We start from the raw sequence: 22314 nt of genomic DNA, 5'->3' as shown, positions 1-22314 counted from the left end.
ATGCTTTCCCTGCCCAAACCAATCCTTAAATGTCAGACATTTAAAACAGTTATTTCACTTCATTGCTGGATGCCAAGTAATTGAATCATCAGTTTCTCCTCCCAGTTCCCCACGGACAAGGCAGGCATAATGCATAAACTCCAATGAAGTAGCTGTAATCTGTTGTAAGGTCTAATTTTTTTCCCATGCTATGCAAGCTGCACAAAGACAGTGAAATTAAGTCTAATTTGAGGTTTGGGAAGATACACCATGCTGTGCAGATACATGAGAGTTCCCTGAAATGGGAAGAATTCAAAACAAGTGTGTTTAAAACAGGCTTTATTTTAAAGAAGAAAAATATGTTATAGACTAACCTGCAACTCAAACACCTGGGAAAGTACAAGGTAAATATTTATGTGAAAGCTGTCTCATCCACACTGCACAACATTGCAATGGAGCTCAGGCTGCCAATCCCGTTAGTGATTTACACAAATCTTTATTAAAGCTACTGAGAACTTTAAATACCTGTCCCACTGGAACAGTAAGTCTCTTCCTCAGATGTATCTTAACTATGCAAGCAGGAAGTTAAATTTTAAAAGCAGCATGGTTGGACTATGCAATACAGAACCATACTGTAGCTAAGTATAAGCCATTCTCCACTATTTTTCATTAAGGGCATAAAACCTGTTACACTCTACCTGCACCAACATTTGTTTGAAAGCCATAGTGCAGATTTCATCTTTAAAAGAGGCAAGAAGTGTTCCATCCTCCTATCAAACACAAACCCAGCAATAAAATGTTAAAGTAAGCACTAACAGCTGAGAGTTACTCATAAATGACTGCCAAGACATTTCATTTTACATCTTAACATTTTAAAGAGTTATAACCAAATAATTCACAAAGAATAAATACTGTAGAAAATAACCATGAAGTTTCTTCAGCTCTGCATAATTCTTGAAATAGCCACACATAATGTTTGCATTTATAAAGTGAGCAGAAATACCAGGACACTTTTTTTTTAGTTTATTCTCTTTGTGAATCTAAGTTCCTTTCATTTTGTTGTGAGCCAAATGGACTGCTGCAGAAAGAAAGGAACTTTGCTTTTAGAACACCAGCAGTTTTCTTCAGCACAAATAAAGAGCCCAAAATCAGAAAACAAAACCAGATATTTCAGTTATGCAGAAAAACAGCTTCGTTTTCTCTTCAAATTCTAACACCAGCTCTCTGTTGGAATTACTTGCAATAATTCAACAACCATCTTGACTGGTTGACCAATTAGGAAAATGTAAGTCTCAAAGTTTTTAACAAGTCACATTGAAATTCATATAACTTCTGCACAACTGGAGTGACAGTAGAAACACTTCTCTATTCCAGTGATTATTTTAAAACACATCCATTGTATCTTTTGTTACTATCAGTATGTTCCAAATCAAAATGCACCACTGACCCACCATCAGTTCTTTTTTGTATCTATATATAATTCATCTCAGGTGGTACCTATACACTTCAGCCTTCCTGGTGCCACTGGACGTGGTGCTAATGGAAGTGTGCACACAGACTGAAGGCGCTCCCAGCATTTGCTGCCTCTGTGAATACAGAGTAAGAGGATTCAGAGGTCACCAAAATTAACAGTGGCTGCCCAGTACTACAACCAGGGGGTATGAAAGAAAAGTGTTTGTGTAGATAAGTTTTCCAGAGACTTGAGAGAAAATGGGGAGAAAATTGTGCAGGTTGCTCTTTTTTTGTTTGGTAGGGTTTTTTTTTTTGTTTGTGGGGGGGGTTTTGATTGTTGGTTTTTAGGGTTTTTTTGGAGGGGAGTGGAAGGAAGCAGTGTTTGAGGTTTTCTGTTGGTTTGCTTTAAACTGGAAGTCCAGCATTTCATTGATGCCCTGAATAAGTGTCCCTGAATTACAAAAAGACAGGAAAACAAGGAGGGGAAAGTAAAATCCATCCCATCCACATCTCAGGCTGATCACAGTTAGTCAAAACTGTGATTTACTGTGAGCAGTAAAGACACCAGATATGTTGCAGAAATGTTCTCACAATGTAAAATAAATGCTACTTAATTAAATTTGTCTGATAAGGCTAATGAGCTGATTTCTCTCTTTTCAATAGGCATGCAATATACCTATTGGATCAGTTGAATCTATAACTGTGGCAAAACCAGAACTATTCTACTGCATTACTACATGGAAATAAGTCAAAAATAATACTGTAAAATCTAGTTTTAGGTCCCACAGAACCAATACAGAAAGCATCAAGACACATCACATGTTCTTAAAAGTCTAACATAAATCAAAGACTCTACTTATCTATTAAAAAAAAATTATTTCTCTTTATGTTACTATACTATGCCAACTACTTAGTGGTTTGTAATTGTGAGATAAAAATCTGTACTAGTCCAAAATTTAGCTGCAGAAGCATGTGACAATGCAAACAGAAGGTACCTACAGCATTGCATAAGTAGGTAATCTGATGCACACCAACAGCTGTGTATCTGGGGCAAAGGTTCACTCACAAGAAATTCCATGATACATTTTACCTAGTTTCTCCATTAACTCTGGAGTATCAGGCTATTCCTACGAGGCATTATTAAATTCAGATTTCAACACCTTGTATTTTTAAAAATCTTCTGCTTAACACACAATATAACTAGGGCATGTGGAAAGTAAATATCAAATAACAACATTCTTCTCACAGACAAGAGCTCAGGAGAAGCAAGAATGAGAGGGAACTCCTGGGTCATCAAGTAACATTTACCCCCATTAAAGAAGACAACCAAGAGTAATCCTTTCCATACATTTAAACAACCACCACAATAAGGTTAGCTGAATCTTTTTACTCCTCAAGATTCAGAAAGAGATTGTGCTTGAATCCTGCTGGTTAGAACACTCTTCTCCCTAGCTGAGCCCTGGATTTACTCCTGACCAGTTTGCAGCAGTTTCTTCTTTTGCCAAAACTGTTTCAACTTATACATCTCCCTTACAATACCTGTATTTCCTCAAAGACAGACACAGTATTTCAATTTTCTTATCAATAATTTGAATGGTGGTATCAATACTCTGATATCTTAGTCATAAGTATCTCAGATGAACTATCTCAGTTTCATCTGCTTTTCTTTCTGAACGCACATATGTTGAAATCCTATTACTTCATTTACATTTCATTTGCAATGCTTGACACTTTGATTATCTAGGAACTTTCTGTGTTAATTGGGTCCAGAAGAGATGAGGGAGCCAAAAACCATAAAAGGGGAAAAAAAATCAAAACAACATACACATAACATGGCATAGTATTCTTACAGCTTCTGAAAGCTGATTTTTTATTGAAAAAATAAAGCTGTAATATCTTACACATATTTTTCAACTACTTCTTCCTGTTTTACACAGTTGTAAAAAATAAAATGGAAGCATTTTTTTTTTCTTTGAATGAAACTAGACTATGTAGCTTTAAAAATGTATTATATCTGCTCAGTAATTAAAGTTTTCTCAAACCTTAAGAAGCTAGAGCTAAATCATGCACACATATCAGGCGAAGCCTTCCAGTTCATCTTCAGTCGCAGGGCCATATTGTATGTCTTCCTCCTCACCAGAAGAACAAACAGACAAAACCCAAAAGTTACAACCAACCCCACAGAGAATTCAAACCCAAAAGCAGAGAGCTTTTTGTTAAAACTGTGTGACAATCGACACAAATGTAGTTATATTACCACAAACTGATTTGAAAAAGAAAACTGACACCAGCCTAATATCCCTGACAACCCATCTAGTTAAATAAAGGAAAAAGGAAGCCAAGACAGGATTCCCAGCAGAGGCTGTACCAGGCAAGTCCTCTCTCAGTGCAGGCTTATCAGCAAAGCACACTGATTTCATGGGGAACCTTCCCTTCTGAGAGGGGAAAAAGACTTGTGAACATAGAATTCTACCCCACTTTGTCAGAAAGTAAAAACAATCAAGAAAATAAAGGTTTAAAGGAATAATTGCTGCAGAAAGATAGGTTTCATTTGTTGAAATATTGGGAAATGCCAATTATCCCATTAACTTCTCCTCCATACAAAGCAAACCCTGCAATCAATACTGATCTCACATGCAACTGCACTTCATTTTGCAATCTGTCCTTAAGAAAAGAACAAACATCTGCAAAGGTCAGGATTAAAAGCACCAAACAAACCAGTAAAAATGGTACTGTGTAGTATTCACTAGAGGAGGATGCAGTGGAAAGGCATGCAGTACCAGGACATTTTGAGTAATAATGTAATGAATTTTTTAAGATGGTGCTGTCATTATTTCCTGTATGACTAATACTAAATTTCAAACTTTTTCTTGTACAAAATAAACCATATATATTAAAAAGCATATCAGCAAGCATTCATGTATGTTAATCAGCAAATAAATTGCCCAAAAATAGTTCTACAAAGCACTTCCCTCAGCTGCTGTTTTCATTAAAGCCTCATTTCACTAGAACTCTACACCTGAAGATTCAGTTGTCATTCATCTTGGGCAATATAGTCAGCCACATATGCTTTTTACTTTGATGGGCTCTTTTTTCCCTCAAGATGGGATGGAAAGTCCAAAGCCCTCATTCTTTCTTAATCAAGTGATTACACGAATCCCTAAAAGCTTTATACTTTGCTTCAAAATAGTTTCCACTATTATGGAGAGTTTGATATGCAAGTGCTGACTCTTCTTAGTTACGCCAAATCAAAACGTAAGCCAGTCCAAGTTCTGCAGGTTTTGTTCATGAAGAAAACGTGAAGCAGGACAAAGACTACAAAAACACTTTATGACAAAGAACGACTTGGTCATTGATAGGTTAAATTTGATGGAGGACTAAATTAACTATCAGCAGGTACTGTAAGCACTACATGATTAATCAATCAGTGAACATTCTAAGGGAAAGTGGCAGGAGTGGCTCAACAAAAGCATTGTAAAAGTCAGAAAAGGCACTGACTAATATGCAGTCCTGTGAAAGGTGCAGCACTTTAAGGCTGTTTCTGAATATTTTGTTCTGTTTAACCAGAAAAGTTTGTTTTTTTTTTTTAATATTTACTTCAAAACAAAGGATAAAACCCAAAACCCAGAGTAGCTGAATTGACACTACTTCCTACTGAGTAGAAACATCTTTAAATTTTGGCAGCAGGCAGCTGTGATCCTGACTATCCCTATTATCCTTTTGGAACATGCTGAACTTGCAACAAAGAACCAAACATTTGTGGGTTTATGTGAAGGGCTAGCAAAGTGAGAGTGAAAAGAAACTTTTTCCCCTAGATTGTTTTACTTGCAGGGTTTACCATGGAATTATTCAATACCTCCAAGTAAGCAAGACTACTAATCAATAAACCATAGAGAATTAAGGAAATATAGAATTAACAAATAGGACGTTTGAGTCTCAGCCTTAAAACCAAACCTGAAGTAGATAACCAGTTCACGAACACTTCCTAAATGAGAAGCACCTTACAAATTTAAGCTGTTTAGAAATGTTTTTCCCCACCAGTCAGAATAACTTGTGCCGGCTTCCCAGATTCACTTTTCCCTTCATTCTAACAACGTTTGGGAAAGGAGCACGCACTAAGCCCGCGGAGCCTTCCCACGCTCCAGAGCGCCCCGGTGGTCCCCGGCAGCCCGGCGTTACTCACAGTGTTGCTTGGGCACTATGAGCTTCATGAGCGCGGCGGGGAGGCGGCGAGACGGGCAGGACCCTGGGCACCGCCCGACGCGCGGCTGGGCAAGGAGCGGCCGCCCGCCGCCCGCCCGCGTTTGTGCCGGGCCGCCGCTCCCCGCCCGCCGCCGCCCCATTGGCGCAGGGCGGGCCCGGCCCACGCGGGAGAGGGGCCGTGCCCGGGCGGCGCCGCCGCATTGGCCGGCACGGGGCCCTCGCTCCGCCCGCCGGCAGCCGGCGCTGGGGGGGCGGAACGCCCGCGGCGCGGAGCCGGGCGGCCGTCAGCCCCGGCCGGGCGGCGCTCCGCAGGGAGGGAGGTGGCGCGGGACCCGCGGCCGCCTGACAGCGGGCCGGGCTGCGGCGGCGCCGCGCGGCGGGGGCCGGGCCGGCGCCGCTCCCCAGAGCCGCCGCGGTCGTCACTTACGTGGCCTGTGCCGCCGGCCCGAGTCCACCCTCCGGCGCAGCCTGCATTTCTTGGCCGGGGAGCCGTGGCTGAGCGGCGGCAGCTCCGGGCGTAGCAGCAGCGGGTGCGGCGGCTCCCCGCAGCCGCCGTTGCTGAGCGGCGGGCCCGAGGGGTGGAAGCCGTTCTGCAGCAGCCCGCCGAGCACCGAGCAGGAGGCGGCGGCGGGCGGCGGCCCCGCCGGGGCGGCGGGCTGGGCGCGGAGCTGCTCGCCCATGGCGGCAGCTTCTCCCCTTTGTCTCCCGGCTCAGGTCCGGCTGGGCGCGGCGAAGCCTCCGCTCATGCCGGCGCCCGCAGCTCCGAGCGCTGGGATGCGGCGCCCGCCCCCCCGCACGGCGCAGGCGTCCTGCCCGCAGCGCGCTGCAGAGGGGCGGCCGCCGCCCTCGCCGGGGACGCGGCGACCCTCCCCCGCCCGGGCAACGTGCGCGCTCCCGGCGCCGCGCCCCGCACCTGCGGGCTCCGCCAGCGGCCCCGGGAGCGCGCGGGGCGGGCGGCGGGGCACGGGCACCGCGAGCCGCCCCCGCTACAACTGCGGCGACCGCGAGCCTGCTCGCTGGTGCACGCTGAGCAGGCTGCCCCTGGCACCGGCTGCGAGGTCATTTTCGCTTCGGCGTACCATGGCGCACACTCATGTGACTCAGGTATCTGTGTCTCGGAGGCCTCGGTGCGTGTGCTCCCAGGTAACGCCTTGTACCTCACACAAAGTTACTTGTGCATCGGTAGGAACGTTCAAGTTTTTGTCTACGAACGTTCAACTTTTTGTCCACATTGTCACGTGTCACTCAAAAGCTTAGAGGGACTAGTGTGACCTTGAATGTGTTTGACCTCATGCTTTTTTTGTATCTTGGCTTTCTCTGCACAGCACTGATAATCTTGTGACTGTGATTTATTCTCTGACCGCTGAGATATCCAAGTGCAAAAATGCATTTTCTGAATGGAATATATCAACTATCAAGTGGAAACTGGGTGAGTTGTGCTCTGGTGTCATGTGTAGGCTTGAAAACAAGCACTAATTGAATTTTCCTCTGCACATGAAGGTCATTTCTTTATACAAACTGCCAGTCACGATATGCATGGCTGTCCTTAAAGTAAAAACACATCTCATAGTGGCTCCTTCTTACACCTAGAATTAGTACAGGACATGGGGCTTCCATGGTAAAACACGTACCAAGAATTCAGAACTATTATAACTGCCTCCAGAAAGGAATATTGCATTAAGAAACGGCTTCATGAGAGGTAATCTGGCATTCTCTCCACTTCTTGGCTGGGACCAGAACATTATGTTTAGGTAACTGGGAGCAAGCAACAGAAAAACATGCACACCAAGCTGTGAAAATGAAGAAAGAGTGTTTGAGAACGAAGTAAAATTTTCTTCCTAAAAGCTTCCAAATAATATCCTGAAGATGATTTAAATACTTAGAGTTTTCTTAATATTCTTACGCATAAGTACTGGTAATTACCAGCCCCAAAGCTATGGCCCTGAAGAGGGTAAGAAGGAAGACAGACTACAAACATTTACTGCTACACGGGGCTTAGTGCTTCCAAAACTGTGGAATTCCTTGAGAAGTCCCTAAGTTACCTGATTATGTTTAAACTACAAAGCAGAATGCTGCTGCCTGGACTGGCACAGACCTTCATGTCATTTGACAGCAGACCTAGCTGGCTGGGTACACTTTATGAAATTGTCAAGTCTAACCTCTTAGGGCATGAGGAATCCTTGCTGCCACTGTCCCCAGCTGGTAACAGTTGTCCCTTCTCACAGAAAGTGACTGCACACACAGCCAGCCCGATATGGAACAGGAGATCAAACCTGTTTGTCTCTGCATTTCCTGGGAGCAGACACATGAGCAGTTACTGTATCTCAGCTCAAAGGTGGCAACTTTTTACCTTACTCCAACAAAAGCAAGAGCACCTTTAATTGCACACTTAAATTTCTTTCTACTAGCAGAACAGTCCTTCCACTGACTCACTGGAATACTGTACTCAAGTATTGTGTCCAGTTTTAAGCTTCTAAAAAACTTTTGGAATAACAAACAACGAAATGAAAACATCAAGTTTTAGTCTGTGAAATGAAAGATTTGAAGGGGTATACATTCTGGAACAGGTAGCAGCAAAGGAAATCATCACAGTTGTTGAGAAATAAGAAAATTCATAAGTCGTAACTGCAGGAAGGGAAATTTACTTTACACTGGAGGCAGACATTTCCTAGCATGAACTTAGACAAGGATTAGACTGAACTGGAAGACTCAACTGTTCATTGGTGGCAAGTTTTTAGGGGAAGCTAAATATCTGTAAATATCTAGGTTTATGTAGAATCAATCCAGACTTGAAGCAAGCAGAAGGCACCTTCCAATCCTTTATTTCTAATTAACTATTTCCCTAACATTTTGCTGTTAATTTTGCACAATTATGCCGCAGATAGAAGTGGATTGAAACATATAAAATCTGTCAATGAAGTCATGGCATGTATTACAGGTGAAGTTTCTAACACCTTGGTGCAACTAAAGTAAAGTTTTCCTCTTCCTTTTACCATAGCTTTCTAAACAAACCCTGTTTGCCAGTTCAGTTTTCAGTTAAACTTGTAAGACAATCTAAATAGAATCTAGGTGCAATATTGACAAACAAAGTCAAGGATGATTTCAGTTCTTGCACAATTAACATTTACTCCATATTTCTGTCTTTCTTCTTCAACTGAAGCAGGTGGAAGCTCCTAGTTTATATTTTAAAATATTTTCTATATATTTCACTGTAAGCCAGCAATCTGGTGGGAAAAGGACTACAAACACATTGTATGCTCAACAATCCAAGATACAAATGACCTTAGATCACTGAACAAGTCTGCTGTACTGATTCACTGCATGTTATACATTTGCACAGCCAACACTTCATGGATTATTCCATACCTGCCTGTGCTCCAGACACTCAGCTTTCTCCCACCTCTTTTTATTTGTTTATAAACACAGAGTGCAAGTGTGTAATTCTCTAACTCTGTCAGTTTCAGCAAACTACTGGTTCCCTTGCAGTTAGGCTACTTTGTCATGGATCAGAAATGCTGTGCTCCAGGTGTTACAGTTTCAAAACCAATGGAACTGGAAAAAACAAACAAACAAAACACACCACCCTTTCAGGCATATTATCTTCAGGCAACTTGGCTTGAAATTTTTTAGGAACCTCTGAGGGTTGTATCTCCCTCCTTCATTCCATGCGACTCCTATATCTGTGGCCTAAGGCTAGGCTAAAATAAGTATCAAAAAGGTGCAGTCCACATGTAAATCTGTTATCCAAAAACAACAACAAACCAAATCTTACAGAGCACCAGCGGTGTTATTCTAATTCAAAGCTAACCAGCTATAAAGGTTTGGTCATATTTTGGAGAGAAGTGATAACAAGACACATGCACATATCTTCTCAAACTACACAGACTGTTTTATGCAATGCAAAGAATGTAAGGAAAGAGACTTTTGCTATAGCTGCCTGAGGACTTCTATTCAAGGAGTTGCTGGCACTCTGCCATTCCTGTTTATATTTCTATTCAAATTTTTTCCATGTTTATCCTGTTTCTATACTGCAGGCCAGTATACTAGTTCTTACTCAATTTTCCCTCTTTGAAATAAGGCAAACACAGTAAAGCAGAATAAATTAACTATTTAGAACATTCCTCATTTAAAAAAAAGATACTGTTGATTTGTTCTAGGTATATTCACATATTGCACATATCAAATAGAAAGTGCCAAGTCTGAAAGTCTGGTATTTCTTTTCAATTTCTCTTCAGAACTGGAAAAAACCCCATACTGTTTTGGTGTATGCAGGGCCTTTGGTAGACACATGTTTTTTTTCAAGTTATTTTTCTCATAAGTTGCAGGGCTAGAAGACCAACAGTCTAACATAACTGTATAATGACAAGTGATAGATGTGTAAATCAAATGGGACAAAACAACCCTAAAACTGTGTAAAATTTTTATTTGGAAAGTGCAATGTCAGAGTACTTAAAAATGGACGTAAGGACCTCTGGAATTATTGGTGTGACTCAGGAAAGCTAAGGAAGTCTTACTATCACAACAGCTAGCTCACATGAGAATTCTACTTCCCCCAAACACTAATGCATCAGAGATGGGAAACTGACTGCAAATGACAGAGGAAATGAATGGCATACATTTACTCATGTGCCTAAATCTTTGCCAGATTGAGGCCAAGAAAGATGATATTGAGACCATCAGTTCCTTCCCTTTTCACCCACTTATTAGTACAGGCGTCTTTCTATTATGTCTTCTGTGGCACTTAAAGAAAACCTGTTGGTGTTATGAAGAAAAGCCCTGCACAGAGGGGAAGCTCATCTCCCCTCACTTTTATCACAGGAGAGAAACACAGAAAAAGGCTCTCTGCCTAAGCTGGACCGTTGCTTTGGCAGTCTGAACAGCCCCGAGGAGGAATGTTCTTTCTCTTTGTTGATGACAAATAGGGCATAGATAGATCTCCTAGCCAGAGTGCCAAGCTCAGTGGCCAGTCAAGGCAGCATGAACCTGGAATCCTGTCTGGACTAGGACATAAAATTGTTTGGGGTGGAAGGGACCTTAACTACCATGTAGTTCCAAACCCCAGCCACACAGAGGGATACCACCCACCAGATCAGGGCCCCATCCAATCTGGCTTGAACGCTCCCAGGAATGGGGCACCCACAACTTGTTTGGACAACCTTTTTCAGTGCCCCACTATCCTCTGAGTAGAGAATTTCTTCCTAACAGCTAATGTAACTCTTCTCCTCTGTTCCCCCTTCTCCAATCACTATCTGCCTGTGTAACAGATGACTTACACATCTAACAACAGCCAAGACTAGGGAAGAAGGGTCAGAAGGGTACATAGGTGTAGGCTGGTCTTACCATCTTGCCCATCCCTGTGGCCAGACTTTGCAGCAGTCCAAGTGGTTTCTACAGTTCTCCTCTGGCAGTTCTGAGATGAGATTGGGGATTGTGGTTGCTGTCTTTCATCCCAACTGAAAAAAAGCACGCTGCAGTCACAAAGCAGTGATAACCTTCTCTCTAAAGCCTTCCCTGCCAACACCTCTGTTTCTATGTCCAACTGGACAATTATAACTTAGTTCACACTTACTCTCTCCAACTCTAAGTGATCCCTGGCAGTTAAAGAGTTGTTGGTGCTTTTCTTTTACAGGAAACAGAAAATGTAAATGCCGCAGTTCAGACATTTCAAATAAAATTCCCCACATTAGTAGCATATAGGGTCCTTCATTATTTCTTATGAGTACCAGACAGTGAAGATAAAGCAGCTGTTGGAGGTGAATAATCTTTTTTTCTCCCATGCCACAGTTTCTATTCTGCAGAGAACTTTTTTAAAAAGAAAATAAACACGTAATGGACTCTTAGGTATGTAAAAAAGCTAAAAAAACTCATTTCCAATTCACTCTCCTTTGCCCCATAAATTCTACCTTGTACCCAAGTATCTGGCTCAGTGTACTGCTGCTTATCTTAAACTATCAAACTTAAATATACAAAATGTCATTGGAAAACATGCAAGTTCACAATCCACTGATTGAGAAATAATGTTCATCATCATAAAAAATAAATTATTGCAACAAGTGGCAGAGCACTTAGTAGAGAAAACAATGGCCTTTGCTCCTGACTGCTCCCCCACAGACAATTACCCTCATGTATGTATACATACTGGTTTTCCTCAGCTGAATGTCTTCACTTGCTTTTCAACTCAGCATTTTCATGTGGTCCTTCACAATGCAATCAGGAGGTAAGTGATAGTTTCAAAACAAGCACTTTGAAATAATGAATGGCTGCCAAGTACAAAAGACTACCTCATCCTTATTCAGCACTGCCACATCTAAAGAGGAAGAGAAACTGGTTCTCCTATCAACAGCTGCACAAGAGACTTTTTACTTGTATTGGTCTGTATTCCCAGAGCTTAAATGCTGACATGAAATTTCCATGGATATTAATGAAAATGAATCAGGTAACAACAGGGAATCAGACTTCCCATGCCTGTGTTTGGAAGAGATAAAAAAGGCATCTCTTTAAACTATTCTAGCTGCACACACATACCTCCAATGCAGACAAAACTGGCTTACTCCTCTAACTCAGGAGAGAACACACAGTGTCCATCAGAGCCTAGAAAGGACACGGAGGTTTAATTTTCCTTCTTCTAAACTAGCCCAGGGATGGGAATTAGTGTAAAATGGAAACACACCACACCTTTAGTATTTCCTCAGTAGCAAGGAAGCGTTAGGTCTGAAAGAACATTTAAGCACGGGGTTTAAGTCCAAATAACACAACTCACCTGGAGCTAAAAATTTAGTAGAATATGTGCTTTCAGACAGATAAACCAAAGATCTGTTTAGGCTAAAAAAACATTATTATGTCCTTGTGAGTTTAAGTTGAAATCAGAGACAATAATACATAAATGCTAATATTTTTAAAAATACCTTTGTAATCCAGTCTTATGTAGGAAGGAGCTATGCTACAAATGACAAATTGTCCTTAAATGCTCCAACTACCTGGTAACAAAAAAGGGAAACAACCTTATGCTAGCATTGGATGGGTTTGCTATAGTTATATCTTCTGAATATTTCTGGAACTAGTGACTTTACCCTAAAGTAAGTATGTTCTGTGGTATGTATTTTATTATGTTCAAGAGGCCAATTTAGACCTTTCAGGTTTTCACAAGGTCAATACAAACTATGTATACACTAAAAAAGAATACCGGAACTGTAATTATAGACTTCTGTTTTTTCATTAGATATGTTGTGAAAAAACCCCTACCATTGAAAGCAACTTTCAGGGGCTCTCCTGCATAGGAGGCAATTTGTATCTCGCTGCAGGGATCTTAGTGTCACCAAACTATTTGTTTTCTTGTAATAAAATATATCTAATATAAACACATGCTTGGTCTAATGGAAATTTAAGACTCAAAGATACCATATGGGTGATCAAAACAAGTTCTTTGGCTCAATTATTAACATGGACATGTCTAAGAAACACATGCCAAGTACTATGGAGCACAAAAGATTTTGTGCCTCGTAACATACGGCGTAACACCCTGGGATGTTACTTTGACACTCACTCACATTTAAAGTTCTGATTATACGCACTTATTGCTCTTTTCAACCCAAATGGTAAATCAGACTCCTTGATCTCATGAGCACTGCTAACCAAATTTATTGTATTTATCCTTAGTTTTAACATGGATGTCAGATAAAGAAGCTACCATTTCTTTAGGTGCCAGTGATCTCAAACATGGAATGAGAAAACAAAAGCATTGTGTATCTCCTGTAAAACAGGAGACAAAGATACTTTTTCTTCAGTTTGTGAAACCTTTCTGTATCCACTGAAAACAGAACTGATACAGCAAAGACATCTAACTCTCATCCTTTTTTCCTGACTGCTCTACAAGTAGTAGGCACCAACTGATTTGCTTTTTCTTAATTTATAAAATTTAATTAATATACCAGAGGAGACATGTCTTTTATCTTCATTCCATTTTCTCTTAGAAGAAAAGGGGGAACCAAACCCAAAACCAACCAACGAACCAAAAACCCAAAACACACACACAAAAATTAAAAAAAAAATTAAAAAAAAAAAGAAAAAAGAAAGATTGAGAATAAGCAGAACATGCAGATCAGGAAGGAAGGTTCACATACCACATCAGATAAAAGTATAAGAAAAATACTGATGCAGTGGTTATGAGGCATCAGTGGTCATGGACTGCACATAACATAATGCCCACAAATATGACATTAATCTTCATTCACAGGCACAACTGCAATCTGATACGAGCTGAAATCAATACGTGTGACCTAAAATCCTAAACAAAAAATAAAGTTGTCTGATTTATAATCTCCTAATCATCAACAATTTTCAGACCTTAGATACTCCCAGAACAGATACAGACATACATAGACAAAGTCATTTTCAAAACAGATTCATTCCTATATTTTGAAGCAAATGCAAAGAGCACCACTGATGGACTCATCATGACTATTTTCATAGAATGGAATGGCCAAGACAAAACATTTATGAAAACATTAAGGAAAAAAACCCTTATCTTTCCTGCAGGGAGAAATCAGGCTGGAACCTGATTTCTAGTCAGTGAACCTGACAGAACCTGAGTTCTGTCAGTGAACTAGAAAGTCTGTGATTAAAACAAAAAACCCAGAAGACACCACCCCTAATCACCAACCAAGTTTAGATTTGATTATAAGCAGATTGACTTCAGTCATAGCATAGACTGACATAAGGAAAAAAGAAAGAAGACAAAACATAGTTCTGAACTTACATAATTTTCACCTACATAGTGCTCTGTGCACAGAGATCTTCAAACCCTTTACAAACTGTGAATTACTGCTCTTCTCACCTTCCATTTAAAGAAAAAAAAAAAGCAATAGTGCTGAAATAAAACGTAGCAAGAGAGCTGAGAAAGGACTTGCAGACAGGTCTCACTTCCAAAAGAAAAGCTATATTTGGATCAGTTTGGCCCAAACCAGAAATTTAAATGTTCATGCCCCTCAAGTGAAAAATTTAGTAGCAGAATTCCAGAGTAATTCTCAGATTTTTAACTCATTTGCCTAGACAGGGTCAGTGCTAAAATGGAAATGTGAAAGACTTCTATTTGAAAAACATCAGAATATCTTAATTTACTTAAAAAAAAAAAAATAGGAAACAGCTTCAGTTCTCCAGAAGCTGTATCCTCAGGAAAATTTGCTATTAATCTAGCAGTGCATTAGGCAGGCTGATTAGCAGTCAAACTTACATTTCATCAGGCAGAGAACATGCTGTCTTCAATTTGGCATGGCAGTGCCCTGGAAATACTCCCCCTTCATGCTGCTTACTGGAAACAGGATCCATTTAATTTTGAATACCAAACAAACAAACCCCCTTGCTTGCAGTTTCAGCAAATTAATTCATCAGTATTAGCTTCCTGTGTCGAAGTTCCTTGAGCATATTAGAAACACACGTTTTCACTTCACTGACATTTCTTGTTCAGCTTGAAAATTCAGTGAAAAGCTGCCTATTTATCTTTGCATGTACATCCACCCAAGTTATGTCATCTGGCCATTACCAGCGTGATCAAAGTTCCAGGCACACAGGTAATTGACCTCAAAGCACGGTGTTTGAAGTCCCTGTTTGACATGATTTGTGTTATTCTCTGCGTCAATAATTATTTCATCTGTTGTCCACTATACTTACAACCCAACAGAAGAAAGAGAATACAAACTACCATTCAGTGCAGCTGGCTTAAGACATTCTCCTGTCCCACCACAGGAATCATTTCAGCTATTCTAACAAATAGCCTACTTTCTGAGAATAAGGTTGTATAGGTATCTGCAATAATTATGATTAATTTCTAATGTTACTATAAACTTAAATTCTGAATTTAAAAATTATAGTTGAGAAACATGAACTTTGCACTTAAATATGCCTGACTTGCCTTTTCACTGCTTCAGCTGAAAATCATTCAGAACTATTAAAACAAAACTGGTTTCCATTTTTGTTGCAGGATGAACTCCCACCATGGAGGTAGCATGTGACTCCTTTAGACTGTATGTACACCTAAATGAAACTGAGTTCCCATGAAACAGTAACACTGAACTTCAATATGAGTTAATAATACAGAGGAAGAACAGAAACTAAGGCAACCGATGGCGGGGAAAGGGAAAGACAAGCAAAAGACTTGCCTATTAAGAGGCCAGAAATCCCAAGTTTATAGTCTGGGTTCTCTTCCCATCATAGGCAGGTATTGGCATTAGTTGTAGTTTCATCAGATCAGACCTGCATTATGCTAGTACTTTACAGACTGCAGCCAAGGAGGAGTGGGGAGGGCATGGAAAGAAAAAGAAACAAAACAGAGAGAGGATTACGGCTAACAGCCAGGTACTATATTCATCCCAAGCAAATATAGCATGAATCTTCCCATCACCTCCAGATCAATATTCTCAATCAATAATATTCATCAATAATATTCATTAAATAATGTATTAAGAATCTGAAGTGAAAAGTTTAATCAGAGAAATGCTCCTGTGATGAGGCTTTACCCATTCCTGGATGGAAAGAAATACATACCAGATCAGATTTTCCTTGTCCAAACACACTCCTGAGATTCTTGGTGTCCATGGCTGCTTCAGATACCCAGAAGCTAGCTACACCATCCTACCTCAAAAGGAAAAAAACACATCAGATTGAAAAAATCTGCATACGCAATACGCCCTCAACCAGCACTATGGCATAGATTGCAGGATATAGCTACGTTTTATATACCCAAAATCTGCCTCATGTTTAGTTGTAACAGCAATAGCCATAAAACTATAGCATCTATTTCTGAGTCATTTGTCTTGGATAATTAGTTTGCCAAGAGCATGAGTCACCAAGTTAGAAATAAGTTAAGAGTATGACTCATTTTTAATTTTATACTAATATTATCCTTAAAAATAAAAAGGATTCCTCTCTTCCCCCCAGATTGTTATATGTTTTGGTTCTTTTTATAATGCCAAAATGTGCTTTATATAGAATATCTGGATCAAATGTTGAAATAATTATCTCCTTTTTATAATGCCTTTCACACAGAAGGATCTCACAGTCATTTTTAAATGTATGTGTGTTCTTCAGTGGTCCACATACACAATGAAGTGAGGCAGTATGACAGCACTTGGCAACACTGTACAAAGCACCTGACTGAAACTGAAGTCAGATCCTATAATTTGTTTAAACAAGACAGGAAAATTCAGATGCACAAAACTGAATTAGTAACAATGGAATTTCACCATTTACCTCAATTTTTGTAAAACAGGGTTTATTCTGACTACTGATGGTCAGATCAGCCAGTACTTAGTAGCACTCAACCTTTCAGTTTCTTCAGATTTCAGCTGTGAGCTACGTTTCAGTGAGGAAGCCTAACCCATTTCAAAACTCTGCTTATCCTTGGCTGCAGCATGTTGTGACAACATCAGGCAGGGCAGCATCAAATTGAGAACCTTTGGAAATACTCTCTAACTCTGCAAGTCTGGATATGCTCAAAGGCTGCAATCCAGGCAGGCACCTGCATATTCGAGTCCTTGCTGAAGAATTGCCAAACATGCAACTTTACAAACAGTTTAGCATTTCCAAGACTGCCTAACACAAGAGAAACAGCCTTGCCCTCCTGTCCCACCAGGATTTCTGCCTGCTCTTCTGCTGCCCCAGCATCTGTTTGGCCACACAGATCTACTGGACGATTTGGCTAAAAATAATGGCATAAGTGTCAAAAAAAAAGTTAACTGCTCATGAATCTAAACTTCGAGAAGAACTGAGACTTCATGAATTTTCATAGCCTTTCATCTGCTGGTCCACTTTGAGTGAAGACTGTTTCTCTGCAAGGGCTGCAAGGAGCACTGCAGTCCAGTTGCATGGTACAAATGCAGGCTCTTCTATTCAGGACTGTGAGTTTGTTCTATGCAGGGCAGATGTCCAGCATGTATTAAGCTCTCTGCCTTCTGTTTTTCCTTCAGGATGGCCAATGCCCAGCTGGTAATGCAGTAAAATGTAAGCCCTGGCCATTTGCTATTGTCAAAGAATCATTATTTTCCCATCCTTTAAAAGGTATGTCACTGGTTCAGAAATTGGTTTTCTCAATGTTCATTCCTCGCCCTTTTATCATGCTGTAGGATAACCAAAACTAGACAAACAACTAGACATTAATTTTGATGTCTAAGCTAAGAGGCTAGGGAAGAAAGCAAGGCTCCTCCAAAGGGTAATTTGGGTTACATAGCTTAGCTGTACCATGTAGTTTATGTAGAACAATAACATAGGCCTGAATCCATTCTGAGTGTTTCTCAGGACAGGCTGTACAAGAAGCCCAAGTTAAAACATCTGGAGGTCAGTGGTGTGACTTTCCCACTCCAATCACATCTTCACCTGAGTTAGAGCAGAATCCTGAGTGCCCAAAGCCAGGGTGACATTCCAAGGAAAGGTATATAATGTCAGGGAATGGCACTAATTCCTGAGATCAAGACAAATGGTTGACATTTGGCAAGAATAAAAGAAACCCTGTCTTGTGTGTCAGAGCCAGCAAGATGAGTAATACTACACTATAACATAGCCTGCTCCTTGGATTTAGCCCATGTTATTTGAGCAGTAAACGTCTTGTTCCTGATCCACTTCTTTTTGAGGCACCTTATATTTCTGAGACACAGAACTGTTCAGTCCTCTGGCTTCTACAGAAAATTTACAGATGTTTGTATGCATTTCTTTACTGGAATTCTTTCAGCTTCTTCACCTAAAAGCTATATATCTGATATATATTTAGTGGTATCTTGGCCAGTTTTCCTATTTCAGAATTGCATTACTCTACATAAGTATTGAATTCATGTTCCAATTTATTTATCTTGTTAAGCTTTTAGTAAGATGATAGAGTAACAATTGAGAATGTAACTTTTAACAGAATGTCTTTGGTAAAATTTGCTGGGCTATTCTGAAGGTTCTGGGACCATTAGACAGCGATTTAGAGCCTGCATTTTACACAGAACTACAAAAAAAAAAAAAAACCACCTAGCAATATTCCTCAAAAAGTAATACTAAGTATTAAAGCTTGAATTTCTTATACCATGAAGAATTTCCACAGGCAGCTTGGAAGTGAAGTAAAATTTCTGAAACCTCAATTGAAATAAAACTCAAACATATGTTTCATTTTAGGAAAAGCCAATCCTGAGATTTTACCTTCCAATTATAGTAACCCTTGTTGGTATTTATACAGCTCAGCAGATGATTGAAAAAGAATCAATAACACATGGAGAGAAATAAAGTTTTACTAATAAGATTTGGAATGCATCGCCAGCCCTTAATCTGGAGCTAGCACACTGTCTGCAAATAAAATAGTTGACATCATGTATACAAAAAAGTGGCAACATACCTGGGCTCAGATCTGGAAGGTAAAAAGACATTATGCAAATCTTTGCAGAACTTAGGCACAGCTTTAGAAATAATAATTAAAAAAAAAGAAACAAACAAACAAAAAATAAAGCAGAAGGCATTTCAAGAAACCAAACAAAAGCTGGATGCAAATTTCAAATACCCTTCATGAAATATAAGAAACATACATTAAAAAAAACTTCCTGAAGTAGCCAGTGTTCCTGGACTGTATCTTCTGTATCAACAATACAACTCAATTTTTATGACAAAAGGTTATAAGAACTTGAAATCCACAGGAAAACTAAGATGCAAGATCCAGACTATGGGACAACAGTGCCAAAGCTCATCCTGATTTACTCTAAGTACAGTACTCAATTTATTATTCCACCTGTAGAGCCATTTCTAAGAATATGTCCTGAGGTATCAGTACAATGCTGACTAGGAGGAAAGAATATTAACCAACTATTCAATACCAAACATCAGTCTTCCTGCTCGTGGAGTCTCTGTCAAGATTTCCAATGATGTGATTACCAGGAACTCCAAAATGCCTCGTTTACAGGACTCAGCATGATCACAACCCAAAGGGTTGTGACCCACAGCTGGTCTAGCTGGGCTGGTGTTGCATCCTGGGGTTCAGGTTCAGATTAGGGGTTGTTAATTTATGTTAGATAGCCAAGTTCTGTAATCCCATGCACCCCCCGTGTTTCCCCTCCCCGCGGTGGTTCACTCCTCGCTGTGTGCTATTGGAGCTTACCCCAGTCACTGCTGCAGACACTCCCCGTCCTGTCCAGAGAGTTCCCCGCCAGTCACCCCGATCCCGCATCCCCACTAGCCCAGGGACCCGGGAACCGCCCCAGCGCCGCCTCGGTTGGTCGCGGTGGCCGATGTCACCTCCATGGCAGCCACCACTATTGGACGGGAGGCTGTGGGCCCTCTCGTCCTGCCCCCCATAAAACCCTACACCGCCAGACCCCGGTGCCATTTTCCCATGCGAGGGCCGGGAGCGGTTGTGTCTTTCCATCAAACCGCGCCACGTGACCAATAAACCATTCCTGCCAAGCACGGAGTAAATGGACAATTCCTTACCTCTTTACTGGATCCCTAGCGCACGGTAACAGAGGCTGGCCAGCCCACGCGCCCGGGACACGGAGCCGTGTCCGGGAACCCGCGGCAGCAAACCCCAGCAGCACGTGGAAGCTACGCCACAGCCGGGCTCCCAAGAGCCGCGCGCAGCCGGGGAAAACAAAGCAACGCCGCAGGCTGGTGCTCATTTTCTGGGGCACAACAAATGCCCCACTGACTATATTTAGTTATGGAAAAGCCATCTATGCCCACTTGCTCCTAAAAATCACACAGCAAGCAATTTAAGAGTAGTCATCTTTTCTCATAAAAATACACAGAATAAAATTGTTGACTTTATATTTTATTAATTATATTCTTTTTTATTATTCTATTACATATTATTATATTAACAATAGTTTTACTATTGAATACACATATCTTAAACCCCTAAAAACTAACTACACCATTTCACCATATGACTATTAGCCAGAAAAAACAGCTAATGCATTTACAGGACAAATACCTGTGTCACAATGTGAAAACAGTTCTTACCATTTGTGAGAGGTAGAAGGTTCTGATTTCAAAATGCAAGATCTGACCTTCAAAGCAGTGATTATTTGTATTAAAGCATTACAGAGAATAACTGAAAGTTTTTGGCTTAATTACAAGATTTAAAGGTTGGTTACAGCTGAAATGATCTCTTTAGTTCATCAGAGAATTATGCAATAATTCAAAGAGGAATGGAAGGAATTCCAGAATGTGGGGGGAGAAACAGGAAGACACAGCAATAGCCTTTCTTATCTCAACTGCACTCTTTCCAAAGACAAAGTCTTTAATTATGCAAAGTGAAAGAAATACATCTCAGAAAATATATTTCAAATCTCCTCCTGTCTAAGACAACATAGCTGTTGCTGAAGAAGTAATACTCTGTTTGCCATGCACAGATTTTTATGTGAAGCTTTCAAGATTTAAAAATGGTATGTTGAGCACATGTAGCACATTTTCATTACATAAAACACCAGCATGGGACCAGGTGGCCTCACTGCATCTGTGAGAAGCACAAGCATGGCAGTGTCCAGAAGACAAGCATTAAGGCCTAAGCCCAGCCCCAGGTGTCAGAGGTGCCTCCAGCTGCCCATCAGTGATCCTTCCTTCCTTTCCAGGCTCCTGACTGGCTCTCTCATGGTTGAATACGCCCCTGAGGGCCCCTTTTTGCAGTGAGCCTATGATTCATTTTCCAAGCAGTATTTTATATTCCTAGAGCACCTCAAAGGAATAGCCTCATAACCATCTGTAAGTTCTTTCCAGAAGGTTTCCTCCTACCCCACCTAAAACCCCACAGTTAACTCAGTTAACAACATTGGCTATAAAACAGCAGCAGTATTTGCAGACTGAGGACAGAAAGCTCCTGCCTGCCCCAGAGAGGGGGGGCCTGATGCCTCAGCCAACTGCTCTTCTTAGTCCAGCACCAGAGATCTCCCCACCCCAAAGCCACCTGTCCCCTGGGGCAAAGCCTTCCATGAGACTGAAGAAGTAGCTCATTGCTCAAAATAGATGATAAAGGGAAACATACCTACATTGCTAAAGAAAAAAAAAAAAAAAAGTGAATTAACAGCCTGTGATGTTAGGAGCTCCTAAAATCAGCTGTATGTGCATTAGAAGCCAGAAGGCAACTGAGTAGAGTGGGGCAATGAGGGTACAGGATCAAATTAAAGGAAGTGTGAAATGCATCCACCAGACTGTGCAAGTAACAGGATAAATTACATGTACTGCTCTGAAAGACAGGAATTCAAAAGGGCTGGCAGACTACCAGGAGGGTTACACAATGCACCACTTTCCTCCAAGGTAGCTCTGTGACAAGGAACAGGAGTGCTCTTGCCAGTCAGCTCCAAATGACCCCTTCAGAAGGACTTGGCCTGCACCCAGGATGAAAGGCAGCATTGTCAAGGCATGGGGAAGCACAGCAGAACCAAGAGTGATGAGAGAAAACTCACTTGGTTAATTCCCTGGGGAAGGTGAGTGGAGTACAAAGAAACTGAAGCCACCTCTGGTTTGGCTGCTGCTCAGATGTGCTGAAGGATGCTGGGGAGTGCTGACTGTGTCTCTAATTACTTCTGACAGCAATGTGAAAGCAAGCTGAGATGTGCTGTCTCATAGGGCATCATTTAGACTATCCACAACTTTTGAATCTTGTCTCAAATACAAGGAATCTAAGTTTCTAACAAGTCCTTTATAAAAATCTTTTCCTCTTGGGAGTGC

At 41.0% G+C, this 22314-nt stretch overlaps 1 protein-coding gene across 3 annotated transcripts in view; it reads right to left on the bottom strand.

The window, feature by feature from the left end:
- The window catches only part of PANK1 (pantothenate kinase 1), a 43544-nt gene that overhangs the window by 19752 nt on the left and 1478 nt on the right, over positions 1-22314 (bottom strand). The window contains exons 2-4 of one of the 3 annotated variants that reach the window (XM_053983584.1): positions 16174-16260; positions 14864-14934; positions 10975-11087 (exon numbers count right to left, since the gene is read on the bottom strand). In XM_053983584.1, coding sequence (XP_053839559.1) covers positions 10975-11087; positions 14864-14934; positions 16174-16260 — 271 coding nt within the window. Of the gene's footprint in view, positions 1-5614; positions 5693-6061; positions 6475-10974; positions 11088-14863; positions 14935-16173; positions 16261-22314 lie in introns of those variants that run through there. The other 2 variants (XM_053983582.1, XM_053983583.1) reach the window with 2 other exon arrangements.

The sequence above is a fragment of the Vidua macroura genome, chromosome 8, assembly GCF_024509145.1.
Source record: "Vidua macroura isolate BioBank_ID:100142 chromosome 8, ASM2450914v1, whole genome shotgun sequence".
Lineage (NCBI taxonomy): Eukaryota > Metazoa > Chordata > Aves > Passeriformes > Viduidae > Vidua > Vidua macroura.
Note: the sequence above shows the minus strand (reverse complement) of the source record. Positions and strands in the feature narration are given on the sequence as shown.